Source organism: Dendropsophus ebraccatus, chromosome 10, assembly GCF_027789765.1.
Source record: "Dendropsophus ebraccatus isolate aDenEbr1 chromosome 10, aDenEbr1.pat, whole genome shotgun sequence".
Lineage (NCBI taxonomy): Eukaryota > Metazoa > Chordata > Amphibia > Anura > Hylidae > Dendropsophus > Dendropsophus ebraccatus.
Genome location: NC_091463.1, coordinates 58580976 through 58599877, shown reverse-complemented (window position 1 = coordinate 58599877; position 18902 = coordinate 58580976). Strand labels below are relative to the sequence as shown.

The following is an 18902-nucleotide window of genomic DNA, read 5'->3' as shown; positions in this document are numbered from 1 at the left end:
TGGTAATCCGTACCACAAAGCAGATTCTAATAGGCCATTGGTCTTCACCAGAGCCTGCCACAAGGGGGATTGGACTTGCTGTGGCAGGTGACCCCCTGGTTGCTACCCCTGGCTCGGCTTGCTAGCAGTGGCAGATGAGGTGCAGCTGGAGACACATAGGCTGCACAGCAGGCTAAATCACAGCAGGGCTCTCAGGCAGGAGTCACGATCAGGAGAGCTGAGAACACAATGCTCCAACAGAGGCTCCAACACCGGGGTCAGGACAGGGGCAGCAATTCATAGGCAGTCAGGTTTAGTGCAACTTATCAGCAAGAGGCACACTGCCCCTTTAAATTCCACACGTGCGCTGAGTAGGGGAGCAGGAAGCAGGAAGCTGGAGTGTGTGGGCTCCAACAGCCGCTGACAACAGGGAACGGAAGGAGCGAGTGTGGTGGCAGCCACCATCGCAGCTATGACAAAAAGTATTTGATACAATAGAATAACAGAATTTCATATTTGGTAAAGAAACCTTTGCTTGCAATTACCGAGCTTAGACATTTCCTGTAGTTCATGACCAAGTTTGCAGACACTGAGGCACTCCTCCTTAGAGATCTTCTCAATATTTTCAGGTTTAGGGTGTCACTGGGCAACATTGAGTTTCAGTTCCATCCAAATATTTCCTATGGGGACCTTCCCGGGCCCTTGAAATGCTTCTTACATAGCCACTCCTTAGTTGCCCTGGCTGTTCATTTCAAGTCATTGCCATACTAGAAGTCCCAGGCTTGACCCATCCTTACTAAGGGAAGGAGGTTGTTGGCCAAAATTTCATCATACATGGCCCCATCCATTCTCCCTTCAATGCAGTGCAGTTTTCCTGTCCCCTTTGCAGAAAAGCACCCCCAAAGTGTGATTTTTCCACACCCATGCTTCACGATTGGGACTGTGTTCTTGGGGTTATACTCCCCCTTCTTCTTCCTACAAACACAGCCAGTGGAGTTGATACCAAAAAGTTCTATTTTGATCTGACCACATCACCTTCTCCTGTGCCTCCTCTGGAATATCCAGATGGCCACTGGAAAACTTTAAACAGGCCTGGACATGTGCTGGCATGAGCAGGGGGACGTTTTGTCCCCTGCAGGATTTTAATCCTTGATGACGTAATTTTACCTATGGTTGATAGTTTGGTTCCAGCTCTCTTCAGATCATTGACCAGGTCCTCCCATGTTGTTCTGGGATGATTCTTGACCTTTTTCAGAATAACCCTTACCCCACCAGGCGTGATCTTGCATGGAGCATACAGTCACACAGACACAGTCATCTTGTGTTTCTTCAATCTTCTAATAATTACGCCAACAGTTGTTGCCTTTTTACAAAGTTGCTTGCCTATAATGCTGTAGACCATCCCAACCTTGTGCAGGTGTACAATTTTGTCCCTGGTGTCCTTAGTTCTTTGGTCTTGGGCATGGTAGAGAGGATGGAGTGTGATTGATTAATTGTGTGTTGATGTGTTTTTATACAGGTATGAGTTTAAACAGGTGCAGTTAATCCACGTAATAAGTGCAGAGTAAGATAATAATAATAAAAAAAGTAAAGTAAAATAAAAAGTAAAGTAAAAACCTTACAGGGTCTGTGAGAGACATAATTCTTTCTAGCTTAATTCATGCAGTAAAATGCAAATATAGATTATAGATTCTGTCACTCACAGTTAAAGTTTACATACAATAAAAATTACTCACCCCTCCATTCTTTGTAGGTAGGAAAACTTGCTAAATCAGCAGTGTATAAAATACTTTCCCCACTTTATCTGTCTGTGCTTCCAGAATGTAGAAAAATGCCTTTATTCTCTGGTACAAAGTGTCAAAAGACTTTCCCATACACCTGAAGTGCTGCAAGCTGGAATGTGTCTCCTCCCTCTTACTCATCCCTATCCCTGTTTGATTGACAGTCAGCTGGAAGCCAAGCCATGGTTCCAAATCTAATTTCTCTGCACAACTTGTGTGCACAGGGCATGAGTAAGATTTGTAGACAGGACTCCGCCTGCAATTGGCTGTCAATCAAGCGGGGATAGGGATGGGAGTTGTAGTAAGGAAGCATTACAGATTGTTGCAGCTCAGGGGCTTGGGAAAGCCTCCTGCACGAGAGGATAAAAGTATTTATCTATACTATAGTAGTTCAGAGAGATATATATGAAAGGTGCAGTGTCTCCTCTTGCCCTTACAGCTATCTAACAGTGTCAGTGGTTGAAATGTGAGTTAGAGCTGACAAATTTCACTTAAAGGACTTTACAGATCTGTATAACTTTGCAGTTTATTGGGGAAAAAATTCTCTGGGGTACCAATTTCCAAAAAAATACAGTAATGGGCATTGGGAGCCTATTAAGGGTTTTATGCGCAAAAAATTATTTTTTTACAGCAGTGTGTTCAACACAGTATTTCTCTTTTTATGAGGTTACACAATGTTGCTGTTATTTACTGTCACGTGACTTATTTCATAAGCTTTTTTACAGGTTTTTGTATAGAGTACATTCCTTCTAACCAAATGCTGTATTATTATTATTGTTATTATTATAATTATTATTAATTTATTTATTTATTTATAGAGCGCTCTTAATTTCAGAGCGCTATTCCTTAATGGACATACTTTATAAACCAATTTTGGAATGTACTGTAATTATTAGAGATAAGCGAACCTTGAGCATGCTCGAGTCCATCCGAACCCGAACGTTCGGCATTTGATTAGCGGTGGCTGCTGAAGTTGGATAAAGCCCTCAGGCTATGTGGAAAACATGGATATAGTCATTGGCTGTATCCATGTTTTCCAGACAACCTTAGAGCTTAATATAAGTTCAGCAGCCCCAGCTAATCAAATGCCGGAAATTCGGGTTCGGATGGACTCGAACCCGAACCCGGTTCACTCATCTCTAGTAATTATTCATTGATGGACAATGTTTGCGTCTTTTTTTACTCCATTTCTTCTGCACAGTTGTTTTATGAAATAAACAGGTATACTTACTACTAGAATGACACTTCCAAAGGGATAATGCTGGAATAGCTGAAGTAATTTTTCACTAATGTTGTTTTTTTGTTAGTTGTATTCATTGTACACATAATATATTGATTGTTTTAGATTTAGAAAGTAATTAATATTTCCTTCTGGATGGTTTGCTGTTTAGCAGTGCCTGTGTTTAGCTCAGAACTACAGGAAAGCCTAATGCCGAGTATTAGTATTTAAATTAACCTTACAGCTGCATGAGTCAGTGAGAAGTCTTTATACAGAAGAGGACAATAGTTTCTGTATTATAATCTCTGCCTCCCTGTGTCGTGTAAGTGCATGCACCAGTTCAGGCTTGGAACTGCCCACCCCATAGCTGATGACATGGACTATGTGACACAGAGGTGGTAAGGGACATCAACAGGACCAATGAGAGGAGCAGGGGAGCATGTCCTCCCATGTCCAGTACCTGCTGCATCTTTCCAACATCACAGAGAACAGTCACTAACCAACAATGCAGACTCCAGCACCCTCATCCCCGGACAGCTCCATAAATCCCCAGCCTCCTGCTCAGCTCCTCAGCTCCTACTTCATAGACAGTATCCTGGGGACAACACACAGTCCAGGGGGCAAGAACAGTCCCAGAGAGGAACTCACACCGAAGAGTGCTGGTGAGTAGTAACAACTTGTATGCTGTGTGCACTGTACTAAGAAATACATATATGATATATATCAGGGGCTTGATGTATAGCCACTTCTTGTATACTTGAAGTAATACAGGGTTAATGGATTTTGATGCAGACAACAATCTTAAGTTATAACTTTTGCATTTTTAAGACTGAAAGCGAGTAATACTTGTATTGTCTTATCACTATTCATACATATCATATACATATCATATATACATCATATCATACAAAGCATATAGCCTACATGTTCACCTGTATCTTTAAAAGGCTTTAGAATAGAATTTCCCTTTATTATGTTGTACAAATCATATGCTGGTGTTGAGGTGTTTTGAGTTATGACTGTTTATGACATGGTTGTCCAAAAAGTGTATATTCTCCACACACTTTGCATTATTGCAGTGCTAGGAAGAGATTCAATTTCAGTATCCATATGGACTGATCATGTTCCAAAAAGCTTACTACAATCCAACTATAGTTAAACTTTCTGTGAAAACATATTCCGTAATCTGTTGATAGTAAATATCTGGTCCTTTCTGTCTCGACTAGAAAAGACCTAAGATATGTGTGATGCTAAGATAATGTGAAAGTCAGAAGAGCTTACAATCTATATGTTTTTTTTAGCCCAGAAAGATGATTCCTTCCCTCCTGCAAAGACTATACACAACCCAGCATCCCAAATCCAAAAAAATATTGCTGACAGGTCATCGGGGTCAAGTGACATCATTACTATAGGAAATGAACCAAAGAACATGCGTGAAGATCCAAACGGTGAAAAGAAAGATCTAGGTGACAGAGAGCTGAATGCTGGTTCTGAATTGTCGATTTCTGCAGGATCCGGGAAAAGGAAGCAGCGGCGCTACCGCACAACCTTCAGCAACCTACAGCTAGAAGAGCTAGAGAGGGCCTTCATAAAGTCACATTATCCAGATGTGTTCACCAGGTATTCTATATCTCTTCTTCATTCATGATTATTAGGCCATCTTCAAGATTAGATTGCAAATTCCTTCTTCACTGTGTCTATTTTGAAACCATTAGATATGACCATATTATTATTTACCAGTAAACATTCAGAATTTCTATAAAACCTACCTAATATGTATGAGTTAAGGAGTTCTAACCAACATGACATAAAATTCCTAGTCGCTTCCTACTTGTTGCTAGAACATACAATCAATCATAATATACTGTCCAAAATTCTGAAAAAAATAGGCAGATGTTGTGGTGGGTGGGGGGGAAAGATGTGGCGTTATTTTTGGATAAAAGCAACTATTTTTTCTAATCCTGGATATCCCTTTTAAGAAGTGAACATGGGAATTCTCACTGCGTTTTGCGTTTACATTTAATGTACACATTTTTATATTCTTTAAAACCATAAAAATACACAAATCAACAAATGCTAAAAATGGATTCTGTTGTATGCCGTAAAACAGAATCCGTTTCCTATTGGAATAAACCGTAAATTTCAAAGCAAAACAGTGTCTCTGTTCCTTTGATGGATGTTATAGTGTAGAATACCAAAAACACCACATCGTACTATACGGGTATAAAAAAAAAAAAACATTGCCACATAGAAATCAGTGTTTACATATACATTTTTATCATTTTCACATTTTCATTAAAGTCCACAATCTTCAACAAAATCCACATGATGTAGTGCAGATTCTGCTGTGCTGTGGACTTTGGTGAATATTTAATGCAGATATCGGCTATGTTCACACACAGTATTTTGCTCAGTATTTTTCAACCAAAACCGGTTGAAAAGGATTGAAAACACAGAAAGGCTCTGTTCCCACACTGTTGAAATTAAGTGGATGGCCATCATTTAATGGCAAATAATTGCTGTTATTTGAAAACAACGCCCAGTATTAGTCATTTAATGGCGGCCATCCACTCAATTTCAACCGTGTGTGAACAAAGCCTTTCTGTGTTTTCAATCCACTCCTGGTTTTGGTTGAAAATACTGACCAAATATTGACTGAAAAATACTGTGTGGGAACATAGCGTAAGGGTATATTCACACGGACGGGTCCTGTCAGTTCCCATACACTACATACTTGCTGCGGTCTAAACGACCGCAGCGAGTATGTAATTCTGCCGCCCTTAACCCCTTCTGCTCCCGCCCGGCTCCCCCGCTGTAAGCATACTTTACCTGTCCTTGCTGCACGGGTCCGGCGTCCTGCTCTCCCGCCCAGCCAATCAGTGGCTGCAGCTGGGCAACACACTAATTGGCCGGACAGGAGAGCAGGACGCCGGACCCGTGCAGCAAGGACAGGTAAAGTATGCTTACAGCGGGGGAGCCGGGCGGGAGCAGAAGGGGTTAAGGGCGGCAGAATTACATACTCGCTGCGGTCGTTTAGACCGCAGCAAGTATGTAGTGTATGGGAACTGACAGGACCTGCCGGGCTCGCAGCGAGAATCTCGCTGCGAGCCCGTCCGTGTGAATATACCCTAAAGATGATTTTTTTGTGATGTGCTGTTGGACAGCTGGGGGTTTGGCTGTAAAGTGGTGAGTGTCATATGCTCTGTCTGTGTGAAACATCTTCCATTCATTCCATAAATTTGCTGCCATAGATATACAAAGTAAGGTCTGTGGGGGGTTTTTCAGCAATTTGTCTATGATATTATGTATTCATGATAAAAGCAAAAAAAAATATATTTAGTGCAAGAAAGGTGTTGCATTTCAAGGCTTTTACAGTATCCCATCTTCCATGTTGGAGTAGAATAACTTGATACAGTCATAGAAAGGCTGTGTTACAGTGATCCCACCCCTGAAAGGACCAAACCTGACATTTTCTAACCTCTAGACTGTGAGGAGTCCCCTGGCAGGCAGGGCAGCAATGTACAGTATGTTGTGTTCTAGACACGTAGCACATTTGTACCATGTATGAACTCCATAGACGCTTATACTGGCTACACAAATGTATTGCTGAAAAATAAATAAATTCTTCTGAACTTCTGAACCTGATCCTTTTTACTACGGCAAACATTTACGGCTTGGTCTGTGGCCCCCCATACTATTGTATACACCTCAACATGTAGTATACATAACCAGGACCAAGGGCTAGAACATGTTGTGGTAACACCTTCTTTAGTTGTCTGGTTTCATTTTTTAGTAAAGGGGGCATCAGATAAAAGGAGGGATTCATATAATAACTCATTAGGGATATGCTAATGTGATTTTTATGTGGCTGCCTTATACACTGCAAAGATGGAGTTTCCCTTCAAGGGGTTATCCAGGATTAGAAAAACATGGCAGTTTTTTCCAGAAATAACATGACTTTAGTGCAGTTTTACAATTAGGCTTATTCACTTCAATGGAACTGCGAACTGAGCAATCCCCGTGCAAACTGGAGACAAGAGTTGTGCTGTTTCTATAAAAAAAGAAAAGGCTGTGTTTATATAAGTCTAGAAAATCCCTTTAACCCCTTAAGGACCGGGCCTGAAATGGCCTTAAGGACCGGGCCAACTGTCCCTTTTGCGTTTTCGTTTTTTCCTCTTCGCCTTCTGAGACCCATAACTCTTATTTTTCCACCTACAGGGCCATGTGAGGGCTTGTACTTTTCAGGAACAGGTGTACTTTGTAATGGCGCCTTTCAATCTGCCATAAAATGATTGACGGAACCCCCAAAATATCATTTATGGGGTGAATTTGGGTCAAAAAATGCGATTCCGCAAATTTTGGGGGGCTTCCATGTTTATGTAATGCACTTTACTGTAAAACTGACATTTTTTCTTTATTCTCTGTGTCGGTCTGAACACAGCGCTATGTATGTTTTTTAACGATTTACTATTTTTATTAGCAGTAAAAAAATTTTTTTGCAAATTGGTATATTTTAAATGCCCCTATTGTGACTCTTATAGCGCTTTTATTTTTTCACCTACAGGGTTGTATGGGGTGCCATTTTTTTTGCTATGATCTGTAGTTTTTATTAGTAACTTTTTTTCTAGATCAGACGTATTGATCGCTTTTTATACATTTTTTTGTTCACACCATTCACAGTGCGGGAACAATATTGCTTTATTTTAATAGAGCGGACAATTACGCACACTACGGTATATTATATGTTAATTAGCTTTATTATTTGTATGTGTTTTATGTATAAAATGGGAAGGGGGGGTGATTTTCACTTTTATTGGGGAAGGTGCTTTGGGACATTTTTTTTTTACTTTTATTGTTTTTGTTGGTTTTTTTCACTTTTATAGTCCCCTTAGGGGACTTTTACATTAATACAATAGAGTTCTCACACTGATCCCTGCTATGCCATAGCATAGCAGGGATCAGTGTTATCTGTAATCTTCTGAAGATTAAAGACCTGACTGCACGGAGGAAGGTAAGAGACCTCCGGCAGTCAGGCCATGCGATCGGTAAGTGACAGGGGATGCTCCTGTGACTTAGACTTAAATGCCGCGGTCGCAGTGCGATTGCGGCGTTTAAGGGGTTAATGGCAAGCGGACGCGTGATTGCGGTGGCCTGTCATTGAGGGTAAGGGCCTGGCTGCAGATAGCAGCCGGTCCTTACCCGCTATGAAGCGAGCTCAGTTCTTGAGCCCGATCCATAGCCCGGTACCCCGGCGGGATGTACATTTGCACCCGTTTGCGCCAAGGCCCAGGCTGTGGGGGCGTAAATGTACGCCCCATGTCGTTAAGGGGTAGATTTATCAAAAATGTGTAGAGGAATGGTGGAGCAGTTGCCCATAGCAACCAATCAGGTTCCAGCTAAAAACAAAAGAATCTGATTGGTTGTTAAGAGCACAGCTCTCCTAAGATCCATTAATAATTATTTTGTTTAATACAAGAATTATCTATGGAATTAAAACAAAATCATTTTCTTTCAAATCAACTGGTTTCAGGAACTGGTTACTTCTATTTAAAAATCTCCAGTCTTCCAGTACTTATCAGCTGCTGTATGTCTTGCAGAAAGTGGTGTATTATTTCCAGTCTGACACAGTGCTCTCTGCTGCCACCTCTGTCAATGTCTGGAACTGTCCAGAGCAGTAGCAAATCCCCATAGAAAACCTCTCTTCCTCTGGACAGTTCCTAACACAGACAGAGGTGGCATCAGAGAGCACTGTGTCAGACTGGAAAGAATACACCACTTTCTGAAGGACACAAAGCAGCTGATAAGTACGATAAGTACTGGAAGACTGGAGATTAAAAAAATTACAAATCTATATACCTTTCTGAAACCAGTTGATTTGAAAAAAAAAGAAAGATTTTCGTCAGAGTACACCTTTAAAATTATAGTGGAAGTAAATTGCCCAATTAATATAAAAATTCTATTATTTTACCCTATATACCAAACCAGTGTTTGTCAGGGCATGCTGGGAATTGTAGTTCTGCAACAGCTGTAGAGTCATATATTGGTGATCACTGCTTTATATAGTGCACTATGTATGTAGTCTATGGTTATTAACGCATGGTGTAATGGCACAAACCAATACCAGTAAGAAACAATGTATAATGCTGCATGTTCTACTAAGATTTATCACAGAGAACATCATTCTACTCATATTCCAATAAAACCTCTACGGCTGTAGGCTACAAAGTGAAAAGCATTACAATAAATTTATGAAGGAAACAATAGTATTTCAAGCTCTGCTACTTAGCTCTCTGTTCCTGGCTGGATGGGAAGCTTGCATGCTCATTAGCTTTCATTTACATTCCCACTACTTAACCCAGTATTAGTTGTGAACGTGGGCCTCAGGCAATCGCTAATGTTTCCACTATGCAAATGGAGAAGTGGATAATGCAAACAAAACCTGCCGTAATTCTGTGAAATCATCGTCCTCCAATACCGCGAGGAGTTTACAGAACAGTTTCATATCGCAAATAGGTTTCATTATCAGATGCTGTGCTGGGAATTAAACTGCAGTAAAGCAGCTATGCTAGGGATTGTCTGAAGATAATAGAACTTCTATTAAAGGGTTTATGCGATAATGAATCAACAGGTTTATCTCAGATAAATAGCATTAGAGTGTGTGTAATAATACCGTAACAAGCAGCAAGGGTGCTCAGATACCAATGCTCAGCATGGCAGTATGGCAATAATACTATGACAATGTAATAGCAAATATGAGTCTAGGGACAGGTCCAGGGATTGTCTCTGTGCTGGAACATGCTAGCATAGAAACTGAAAAACTGAAAAAGCTCACCTGATCCATTTAGTCTGCCTTTGTATTTTTCCATTTCTTATTATCTGAGGATAGATACAGTATATGTTTATCCCAGGTATGTTTATATTCAGTTACTGTAGATTTACCAACCACATCTCCTGGAAGTTTGTTCCAAGCATCTACTACTCTTTTAGTAAAGTAATATTTTCTCTTGTTGCTTCTGATCTTTCTCTCATTTAACCTCTCACTGTGTCCTCTTGTTCTTGTGTTTAGTTTCCTATTAAAAACACTTCTTTCCTGACCTTTATTTAACCAATTAACATATTTTGATCATGTCCCCCTTTTTCTTCTTTCCTCCAGACTATACAGATTTAGATCCTTAAAGGGGTTATCTAGTGCTACAAAAACATGGCCACTTTTGCACCACTCTTGTCTCCAGATTGCGTGGGGTTTGAAACTCTGTTCCATTGAAGTAAATGGAGCTTAAAAAAGTGGCAATGTTTTTGTAGCGCTGAATAACCATTTTTGTAGCACGTCTTTGGACCCGTTCTATTTTATTGATATCTTTGTGTAGGTGAGGTCTCCAGAACTGGACACAGTATTCCAGATGTGATGTCACTAGAGCTCTATACAGCGGGATCACAATCTCCCTCTTCCTACTGGTTATACCTCTAGCTATACAGCCCAGCATACGATTTGCTTTCCCTACCACTTGGCTTGTAGTTATTGTTTCCACCTAAACCCATATTAGGTTTTATCTTGCAGATTTGCAATAGAAAATGTCTCTAACAAATCTGCATTTACCCTACCAAATATATTTAGAATCAGGCGCGCTACAGGCTACATTCATTAGTATTATTAGATCCTATGAGTAAAATGTTACTGCGTGCAGTGTCAGGTCCCAGATTCCATGGATGCCCCAAAACCATCAAGAAGAACTGGAAGAGCACATCACCAACTCCAACTGTGGGAAAACTGACCTAGTGAGAGCTACAGTATACCTGTCTATACTATAAATGTCAGCACAAGGCGCCTTATATCATATGACGTGAATTTATAATCCAAGTGATCTGTCATCAGAACCTGGAAATGAAGGATTTGTTTGCTTATATAGAATAGTCCAATGTATTACAGGCTAAAGCTCGCCACCTTCTAGGTAACTACAACTCTCAGTATGCGCTGACAGGCAGACATAATTCTAGCTTTCCCTTCCACTATGCTAGCTTACATATAATGTATGGCTGATCACACAGTAATGGTTCTGCAAGGTTTAGGAGTCAGAAATATTTTTTTTGTCACTATTTTGTAAGCCAGTGAAATGATACCCACCCCATAGCCCCTGTGAGTTTGATAGTGGTGAAAGTACAATAGAAAACTGAGTTTAACACCACAAAAAAAATCTATATATTAGCTTTGTTCACACAATGTAAAAAAAAAAAAAAAAAAAAAAGAACTTTCCTATTTAAAAAGACGTCCATTATTGCTGCAATGTAATTGACTTCAATGCAATGCAATGGCAGACATCCAACGCACACAGTGTATAAAATGATGGTTGTTGTCTACACGGACGTCAAAATAATGATCATGTCAATTATTTTTGGACGTCTTTTGCAAACAGCGGACGTTATTTTTTAGTTGTTCACACACAGTTTTTCTTTTTTCACCATCCTTTCACTGTTTTTACTAATAAATTCAATAAACTTTTCAATTAAAGACACATCCAAAGGCCGATTAATCCACCTAAACTAGAATAATGTACTAGCAGCTGCCATTGCACTGATGGGTTGCCAAACAGAGAAATGACAGACGCAATATTTCTTTTGCAAAAACGTTGTGTGAACATAGCCATAGAGTAATTATTACAGCAAAATGGAAAGCACAACACTTCCATTGCCTTTAGTCTTGAACCATATGAATGACAACCATATTGATAAAGAACTCACTACATGTGGTATTGTTTTTTTATAGTTAAAGGTATTCTTAAAAAACAAAAACCTTTAACCTGTTATTTTGTAGATGGGCATACACTGTATGGCTCCATTTATTATAGTGGTTATAGGGCCTATATGAAGGAACACAGCAATGTGAGCATGTTGGATGCAAGAAATGATATAATGTATGTTCTAATGGCTGTTCAATGTTTGCTGTCACAGAGAGGACCTGGCTATGCGGCTGAACCTGACTGAAGCAAGAGTGCAGGTATGTGCTAAATATATGATCTAACACTGAGTACTAGGTGTGGCAGACATGGACAGATCAACTCACTATCATTTTAGTGGAAAGAGATGAACAAATTCGTGAAAAGTTTATTTTTCTAGCATTTGGCCAATGAATGTATTTTGTATTATTTAAGCTGAAATATGGATCTGCATTAAAACCTTCCAGTTTCATTGTTTTATACTAGGGAAATATGTCTAGGTAATAGGATACTTTACTGCTGGCAAAATGATAGAAGATTACAGTCTGTCATTCTCTAGCGTACTAGGCCCAGCATTACAAGTAAAGTTGTCCTGCAGAGTCCCTTCCGTATTGTTTCAATGTATTTATTTACTGATGAGCACAACCCATCAAATTGACTATTACATGTTGAAAGGCAATTTTACTTACATTGATGACTTCTGCAGCTGAATATATAACGTTGTACTATGCCTAGTATTTCAGTCAAAAGAAAATGCTCAAAAGATTACTGCCATGGAAAGTGATAATGATAATGTGTCTGCTATGTGCAGCCTCCACTAGGGGGAGCATAGGAGCCTTGTGCATACTTTTTATAGATTGCACCCAATAATAAAACAGTATACCATCAGTATATAGTCTCCCTACAGTATATAGCTTTGGCAACCAGACAGTTTTTTAAACCTCTTTCTATGCAGGAGTTTTGCACATAAAATGACATTATCTTGGGTGGAGATAAATTGTAACTACAAATACAAAAAAAACAACACTAAGTGCTAATATACTTTATAGCATCATTCACTTTATACCCGTAGATGAATTTGAAAAAACATGATGTGCATACATTTTTACACAATACAGTTTAGTTTGACTTCAAGGTTTTGTTCTGCTTCAGGTTTGGTTTCAAAATCGAAGAGCAAAGTGGAGAAAACGTGAGAAGTCAGACCTGTTGGGAGGTGTTCCTGCCTTTCCCATCACACATCCCCTGGGTCTGTACGTTGATCTCCCTTTAAATTCCAGCCATCTTATTGACCCTGTCTGGAGAACAGTCCCTCTTTCAGCAGTGACATCACCACCTGTCAACCCATCCATCTCCACATCACACCAAGGATCATTCAATCTAAATCACATGTCATGGACATCACTTCTACGAAACCCTATCTTTACACCTTACTTTGGAAGGTAACTACATTTATGATGAGAATTTCTTATGTAGTATCTTGCTGGTATACTATGGAGATCAGCTAGTTTCTTATCCCTGGCATGGATTAGCAAGTAATTCTGTGTGGATTGAGATGTCCTTTCACCAAGTACAACTACCTTATTCAGGATGCTGACGTGTCACATACAGTGGGGAAAAAAAGTATTTAGTCAGTCACCAATAGTGCAAGTTCTCCCACTTAAAAAGATGAGAGGCATCTGTAATTTACATCATAGGTAGACCTCAACTATAAGAGACAAAATTAGAAAACAAATCCAGAAAATCACATTGTCTGATTTTGTAAGAATTTATTTGCAAATTATGGTGGAAAATAAGTATTTGGTCACCTACAAACAATCAAGATTTCTGGCTCTCACAGACCTGTAACTTCTTCTTTAAGAGTCTCCTCTTTCCTCCACTCATTACCTGTAGTAATGGCACCTGTTTAAATTTGGTATCAGTATAAAAAGACACCCGTGCACACCCTCAAACAGTCAGACTCCAAACTCCACTATGGTGAAGACCAAAGAGCTGTCAAAGGACACCAGAAACAAAATTGAAGCCCTGCACCAGGCTGGGAAGACTGAATCTGCAATAGGCAACCAGCTTGGAGTGAAGAAATCAACTGTGGGAGCAATAATTAAAAAATGGAAGACATACAAGACCACTGACAATCTCCCTCGATCTGGGGCTCCACGCAAAATCTCACCCCGTGGGGTCAAAATGATCACAAAAACGGTAAGCAAAAATCCCAGAACCACGCGGGGGCACCTAGTGAATGAACTGCAGAGAGCTGGGACCAATGTAACAAAACCTACCATCAGTAACACACTACGCCGCCAGGGACTCAGATCCTGCAGTGCCAGACGTGTCCCACTGCTTAAGCCAGTACATGTCCGGGCCGATCTGAAGTTTGCTAGAGAGCATTTGGATGATCCAGAAGAGTATTGGGAGAATGTCCTATGGTCTGATGAAACCAAAGTGGAACTGTTTGGTAGAAACACAACTTGTCATGTTTGGAGGAAAAAGAATACTGAGTTGAATCCATATAACACCATACCTACTGTAAAGCATGGGGGTGGGAACATCATGCTTTGGGGCTGTTTCTCTGCAAAGGGGCCAGGACGACTGATCCAGGTACATGAAAGAATCAGTGGGGCCATGTATCGTGAGATTTTGAGTGCAAACTTCCTTCCATCAGCAAGGGCATTGAAGATGAAACGTGGCTGGGTCTTTCAACATGACAATGATCCAAAGCACACCGCCAGGGCAACGAAGGAGTGGCTTCGTAAGAAGCATTTCAAGGTCCTGGAGTGGCCTAGCCAGTCTCCAGATCTCAACCCTATAGAAAACCTTTGGAGAGAGTTAAAAGTCCGTGTTGCCAAGTGACAGCCCCAAAACATCACTGCTCTAGAGGAGATCTGCATGGAGGAATGGGCCAACATACCAACAACAGTGTGCGCCAACCTTGTGAAAACTTACAGAAAACGTTCGACCTCTGTCATTGCCAACAAAAGATATATAACAAAGTATTAGGATGAAATTTTGTTACTGACCAAATACTTATTTTCCACCATAATTTGCTAATAAATTCTTACAAAATCAGACAATGTGATTTTCTGGATTTGTCTCCCATACTTAAGGTCTACATATGGTGTCAATTATAGGCCTCTCTCATCTTTTTAAGTGGTGGAACTTGCACTATTGGTGACTGACTATTTTTTTCCCCACTGTAAGCTACTAAGCTTTTTGCATGTCAGTGCAGGGTGTGACAGCACTCCGCTTAGTGGTGGTGCTCATGGCAGGGTAATCCCAACGTCATAGAAAAAAAGGTTCCGGCACTCACCAAGTAGTTTCTGTAGATTTTTTCACATCATAGTGGTATGAATTACAGTAGTAGGAAACGTTTCAGCGCCACGGCCTTTATCAACTCACCCAGTGAATAGATGAAGGCTGCCACACTGAAATGCATCCTACTACTGTAATGCATACCACTGTGGTGTGAATAAATCTACAGAAACTACTTTGGTGAGTGTTGGCATTTTCTTTTCTTTTACATGTCAGTAACATGTAACTATAAAACAGCAAGAAGAGCAAGGTGTGTGATGAGGAAGAATAAAATGTACCATATTTTTTTTATTATAAATGATGTTTCAAATAAGTATGAATGTATGAAATAATATTGGTTAACTTTATTTACTATAGTGATCAATAAAGATTTAGGTAAACTTCTCTAGCAAAGGCACCTACATTGGCTTGCCGCAGGTCATTGCCATTAAGGAAAACATAGGCCGCACAAGCATGTAAGTGCTGGCAACATATATTTTGATATAGGTACCACTGTGTACTAGAGATGAGCGCAACTTGAGCATGCTTGAGTCCATCCTATCCCAGAAGTCACAGCATCTGCTTACCAGTGGCTGAAGAAGTCGAATGCAGCCCTAAGGCTGTTTGGAAAACATGGATACAGTCATAGGCAGCCACCGGTAATCAAATGGCAAGACTTTCAGGTTTGGACAGACTCGAGCATGCTCGAGTTGCACTCATTTCTACTCTGTACTTAGCACTTTGGCACATGTGGCCATAGTTAGATAGCAAGTGGCTAGATGCCCTCCATATTAACCATATTCAAGGGCCCCTGTGATGGCAGAGCTTTGTGGCAAGGTAACATTGAGAAATAAAAGTGTAGGACACCCTGTGGGCTTCCTCAACCAATTGGGTGGGCCAAAGAACAGTGACTGTATAACAAAAGCATGCAAAAAATCGAAATGTAACCAAGTCTACAATGTTTAACCTACAGTGTTTTGGATACTGATGGGGATACTGGTAATTAGTACAGAGAAGGAAAATGTATCTATAATTTGTTTATTTCACATAAATAGGTCCATAATTATTTTAAGGTTAAAGCTAAGTTTTTTGTTACAGGGCTCTAAATTCCCTGCTTACTTTCCTACAGTTGTCCACTTGAATTATAAGATTTGTGCTGTTCACTGCCACCACTAGAGGGAGTTCACTGAAAAGGGGATTTATACAGCCCTTATGAAAAACAATGTTAAATTCATATGTAGTTAATTTCTTATAGTGGTAAATGAAAGAATTTTAGCATTCAACTAAAGGTTTTCTGTTGAACTGCCCAAGGGGTGAGGGGGTTCCAGATTCTAGAATCTCCCTCTTTCAAGTAGGATCACTGCTAAACTTGTCTATTCTTGTGTTCATTTCAGGTTTCTCAGTGTTCTTAACCCATTGGTCAGCACACCTCCCCTACTTCTAAAAAGTCCAACTTCAGACTCTGAATTTCCAATCCTGAATGATGCAGCTGGCGGAGACTGGAAATCTCTTCCAATTGCGGGAGCTTTGAGACTTGTCCCTAAGGAAAATGCTGAGCAAGTGTCTCCTGTTAATCTGCTTTCAAGCTTCTCCACTGTCAGTAAAGACCTCTGCTGACAAATGTAAACACACATGAAGGACGGATCATCACAGGGCAAATTAAACTTAACTGCCCTTTATTGAGAAGTCAACTTGTCTAAATGTACCCGTCGTCTGACCAGAAAAATAGTTTTTTGTTCAACGTGAAACTCCAACTTTGGGACTAATACTCAATGGCCTGTAGACTTCAGAGGGAGTGGGGCGAGTGATTGCAGCAATATATTATACATACAAATATAACTCACACAAATATAACTCACATCTGTCTGTATATACTGTGAGTCTCTATAAAATAAGCCGAAACAGTAAATAAATATCAATGTGCCTTACATAATGCTATGGTATGTATGTAATAAAAACAGCAGATTTGTCTATTTCATTGATGCAAAAACCAGTGTAGATTTGTGTTCTGTGCTGGAAGATGCCCCCTGGGATTTGAAGCCTAATTTACAAAAAGGACTATGGACATAAAAAGATATGCCCAGAATTACGACAACTAGCCCTATATAGCCAGGGGCTTCTCTACACCTGTCTTCCTGCTTACAGGTCTCCGTTAATTGTTAAAATGTTTCTGATAATAGAAAAACATTTTACATTTCTCAGATACATACGAAAGGTTTTGATGCTCAGGTGCTGAAATCCCCACTGATCACTAGATATAGCTAGGAGAAGTGTGTGCTAAGCATGTTTTCTCCTAGCTCTGTGTGCACAACTGAGACTGACATCTATAGAAAGTCTATGGGCCCAACTTCTGCATGCCCAGAGCAAGGAGAAGCAGTGTGCAGCTGCACATTTCCCTGCACTCATTCTAGCGACTGGTGGAGCCTGATTACCCAGAGCTCCGCTGATCAAAACCTTTGACACATCTCCAATCTTAACCAATTTCATAGGAATAGATGGAAGTATTGGTTGAATAGGATTTTGGTGTACAGTGTTAAACTGGGATATCTGGGGCCCACCAGAGGAAATGATCCTGGGGGTCCACCAATGAAGAACCAGTGAAAAACTACTTGTCAGTCAGTGTTTGAGCAGGTTCTTAAGCTGGGGGCCCACTGGAGGAAGCTGCAGTCCCCTGGTGGACCAGTCCGACACTCTTGCTGTATGTATATGCAACCGCAACCTAAAAAAGTTGGGACAATGTATAAAATAGAAATAAAAACGCAGTGTGGTGATTTGCAAATCTTATATTTTATTAATAATAGAATATGTGAGAGTTTCCCATAAAAGCCACACCAAAAAAAGGTTAGGACAAAGCCGTGTCTATCTATTGTGTAGCATTCCCTCTTCTTTTAACCCCTTCCCTCCCGGGCCAATTTTCGTTTTTGTGTTTTCGTTTTTTCCTCGTGTTTTAAAGGCCAAAGAGCTTGCATTTTTTTCACCTACCCTCATTTTTTGCGCCACTAATTGTACTTTGCAATGGCAGACCTAATTTTTGCATAAAGTATGCTGCAAAACCAGAAAAAATTATATGCGCGTTGAAATTGAAAATAAATATCTTTTATAGGGGAGGGGGTGTTTACACCATGCATTCTGTGGTAAAAATGACATGTGATATATGTTCCTCAAGTTGATACGATTACAACAATATGCAACTTGCATAACTTTTTTTTATTTGACAGCTTTTAAAAAATGAAATCCTTAAAACTCTAAATGTTCGTTAAAATTGCTCTATTCCCATCCTTAGGCTAGGTTCACACTGCGTTTTTGCAATTCAATTTTTTCATCCATTTTTTGCAAAGAACGGATAAAAAACGGATGAAAAAACTGAATTATTTGTGTGCATACCTTTTGATCCCTTTTTCCATTGACTTCCATTATAAAATAAACAGATCAAAAGTGATCCAATGTTTTTTACGGACACAAAAAAAGTGTCAACACTACTTTTGTGTCCGTCAAAAAAAAATGAATCCGTTTTGATCTGTTTTATATAATGAAAGTCAATGGAAAAACATTAAAACGGATGCACACAAATGCATCCATTTTTTTCATCCATTTTTTGCAAAAAACAGATGAAAAAAAAACAGATTACAAAAAAGCTGTGTGAACCTAGCCTTATAATGCTTTTCTGGATTTGATGCAACCAAAAATAAACAATTTAGCATTTTTGAATTTTTTTGGCGCTTACGCTTTAATAGTTCGGGCAATTTTGCACGCAGCGATACCCAAATATGTTAATTTTTTTTATATTTATAAAATGGGAAAAGGGTGTGATTTTGACTTTTATTAAAGGAGGAGATTTTTAATTAACCAAAACCCTTTTTTTTTTACATACATTAATTTGAAGCCCCCTGGGGGACTTCTATAGGCACAGCACTGATCTCCCATTGG

The 18902-nt window shown here is 39.8% G+C and overlaps 1 protein-coding gene across 1 annotated transcript; it reads left to right on the top strand.

Annotated features, from left to right (window-relative positions):
- Positions 1 to 3311: 3311 nt before the first annotated feature.
- ESX1 (ESX homeobox 1) lies at positions 3312 to 16939 on the top strand. The gene is made up of 5 exons (XM_069986875.1): positions 3312 to 3641; positions 4281 to 4599; positions 11926 to 11971; positions 12843 to 13129; positions 16370 to 16939. The coding sequence occupies exons 1-5, from the start codon at positions 3485 to 3487 to the stop codon at positions 16590 to 16592; spliced, it is 1032 nt and encodes a 343-aa protein (XP_069842976.1). The 5' UTR covers positions 3312 to 3484; the 3' UTR covers positions 16593 to 16939.
- Positions 16940 to 18902: the final 1963 nt, after the last annotated feature.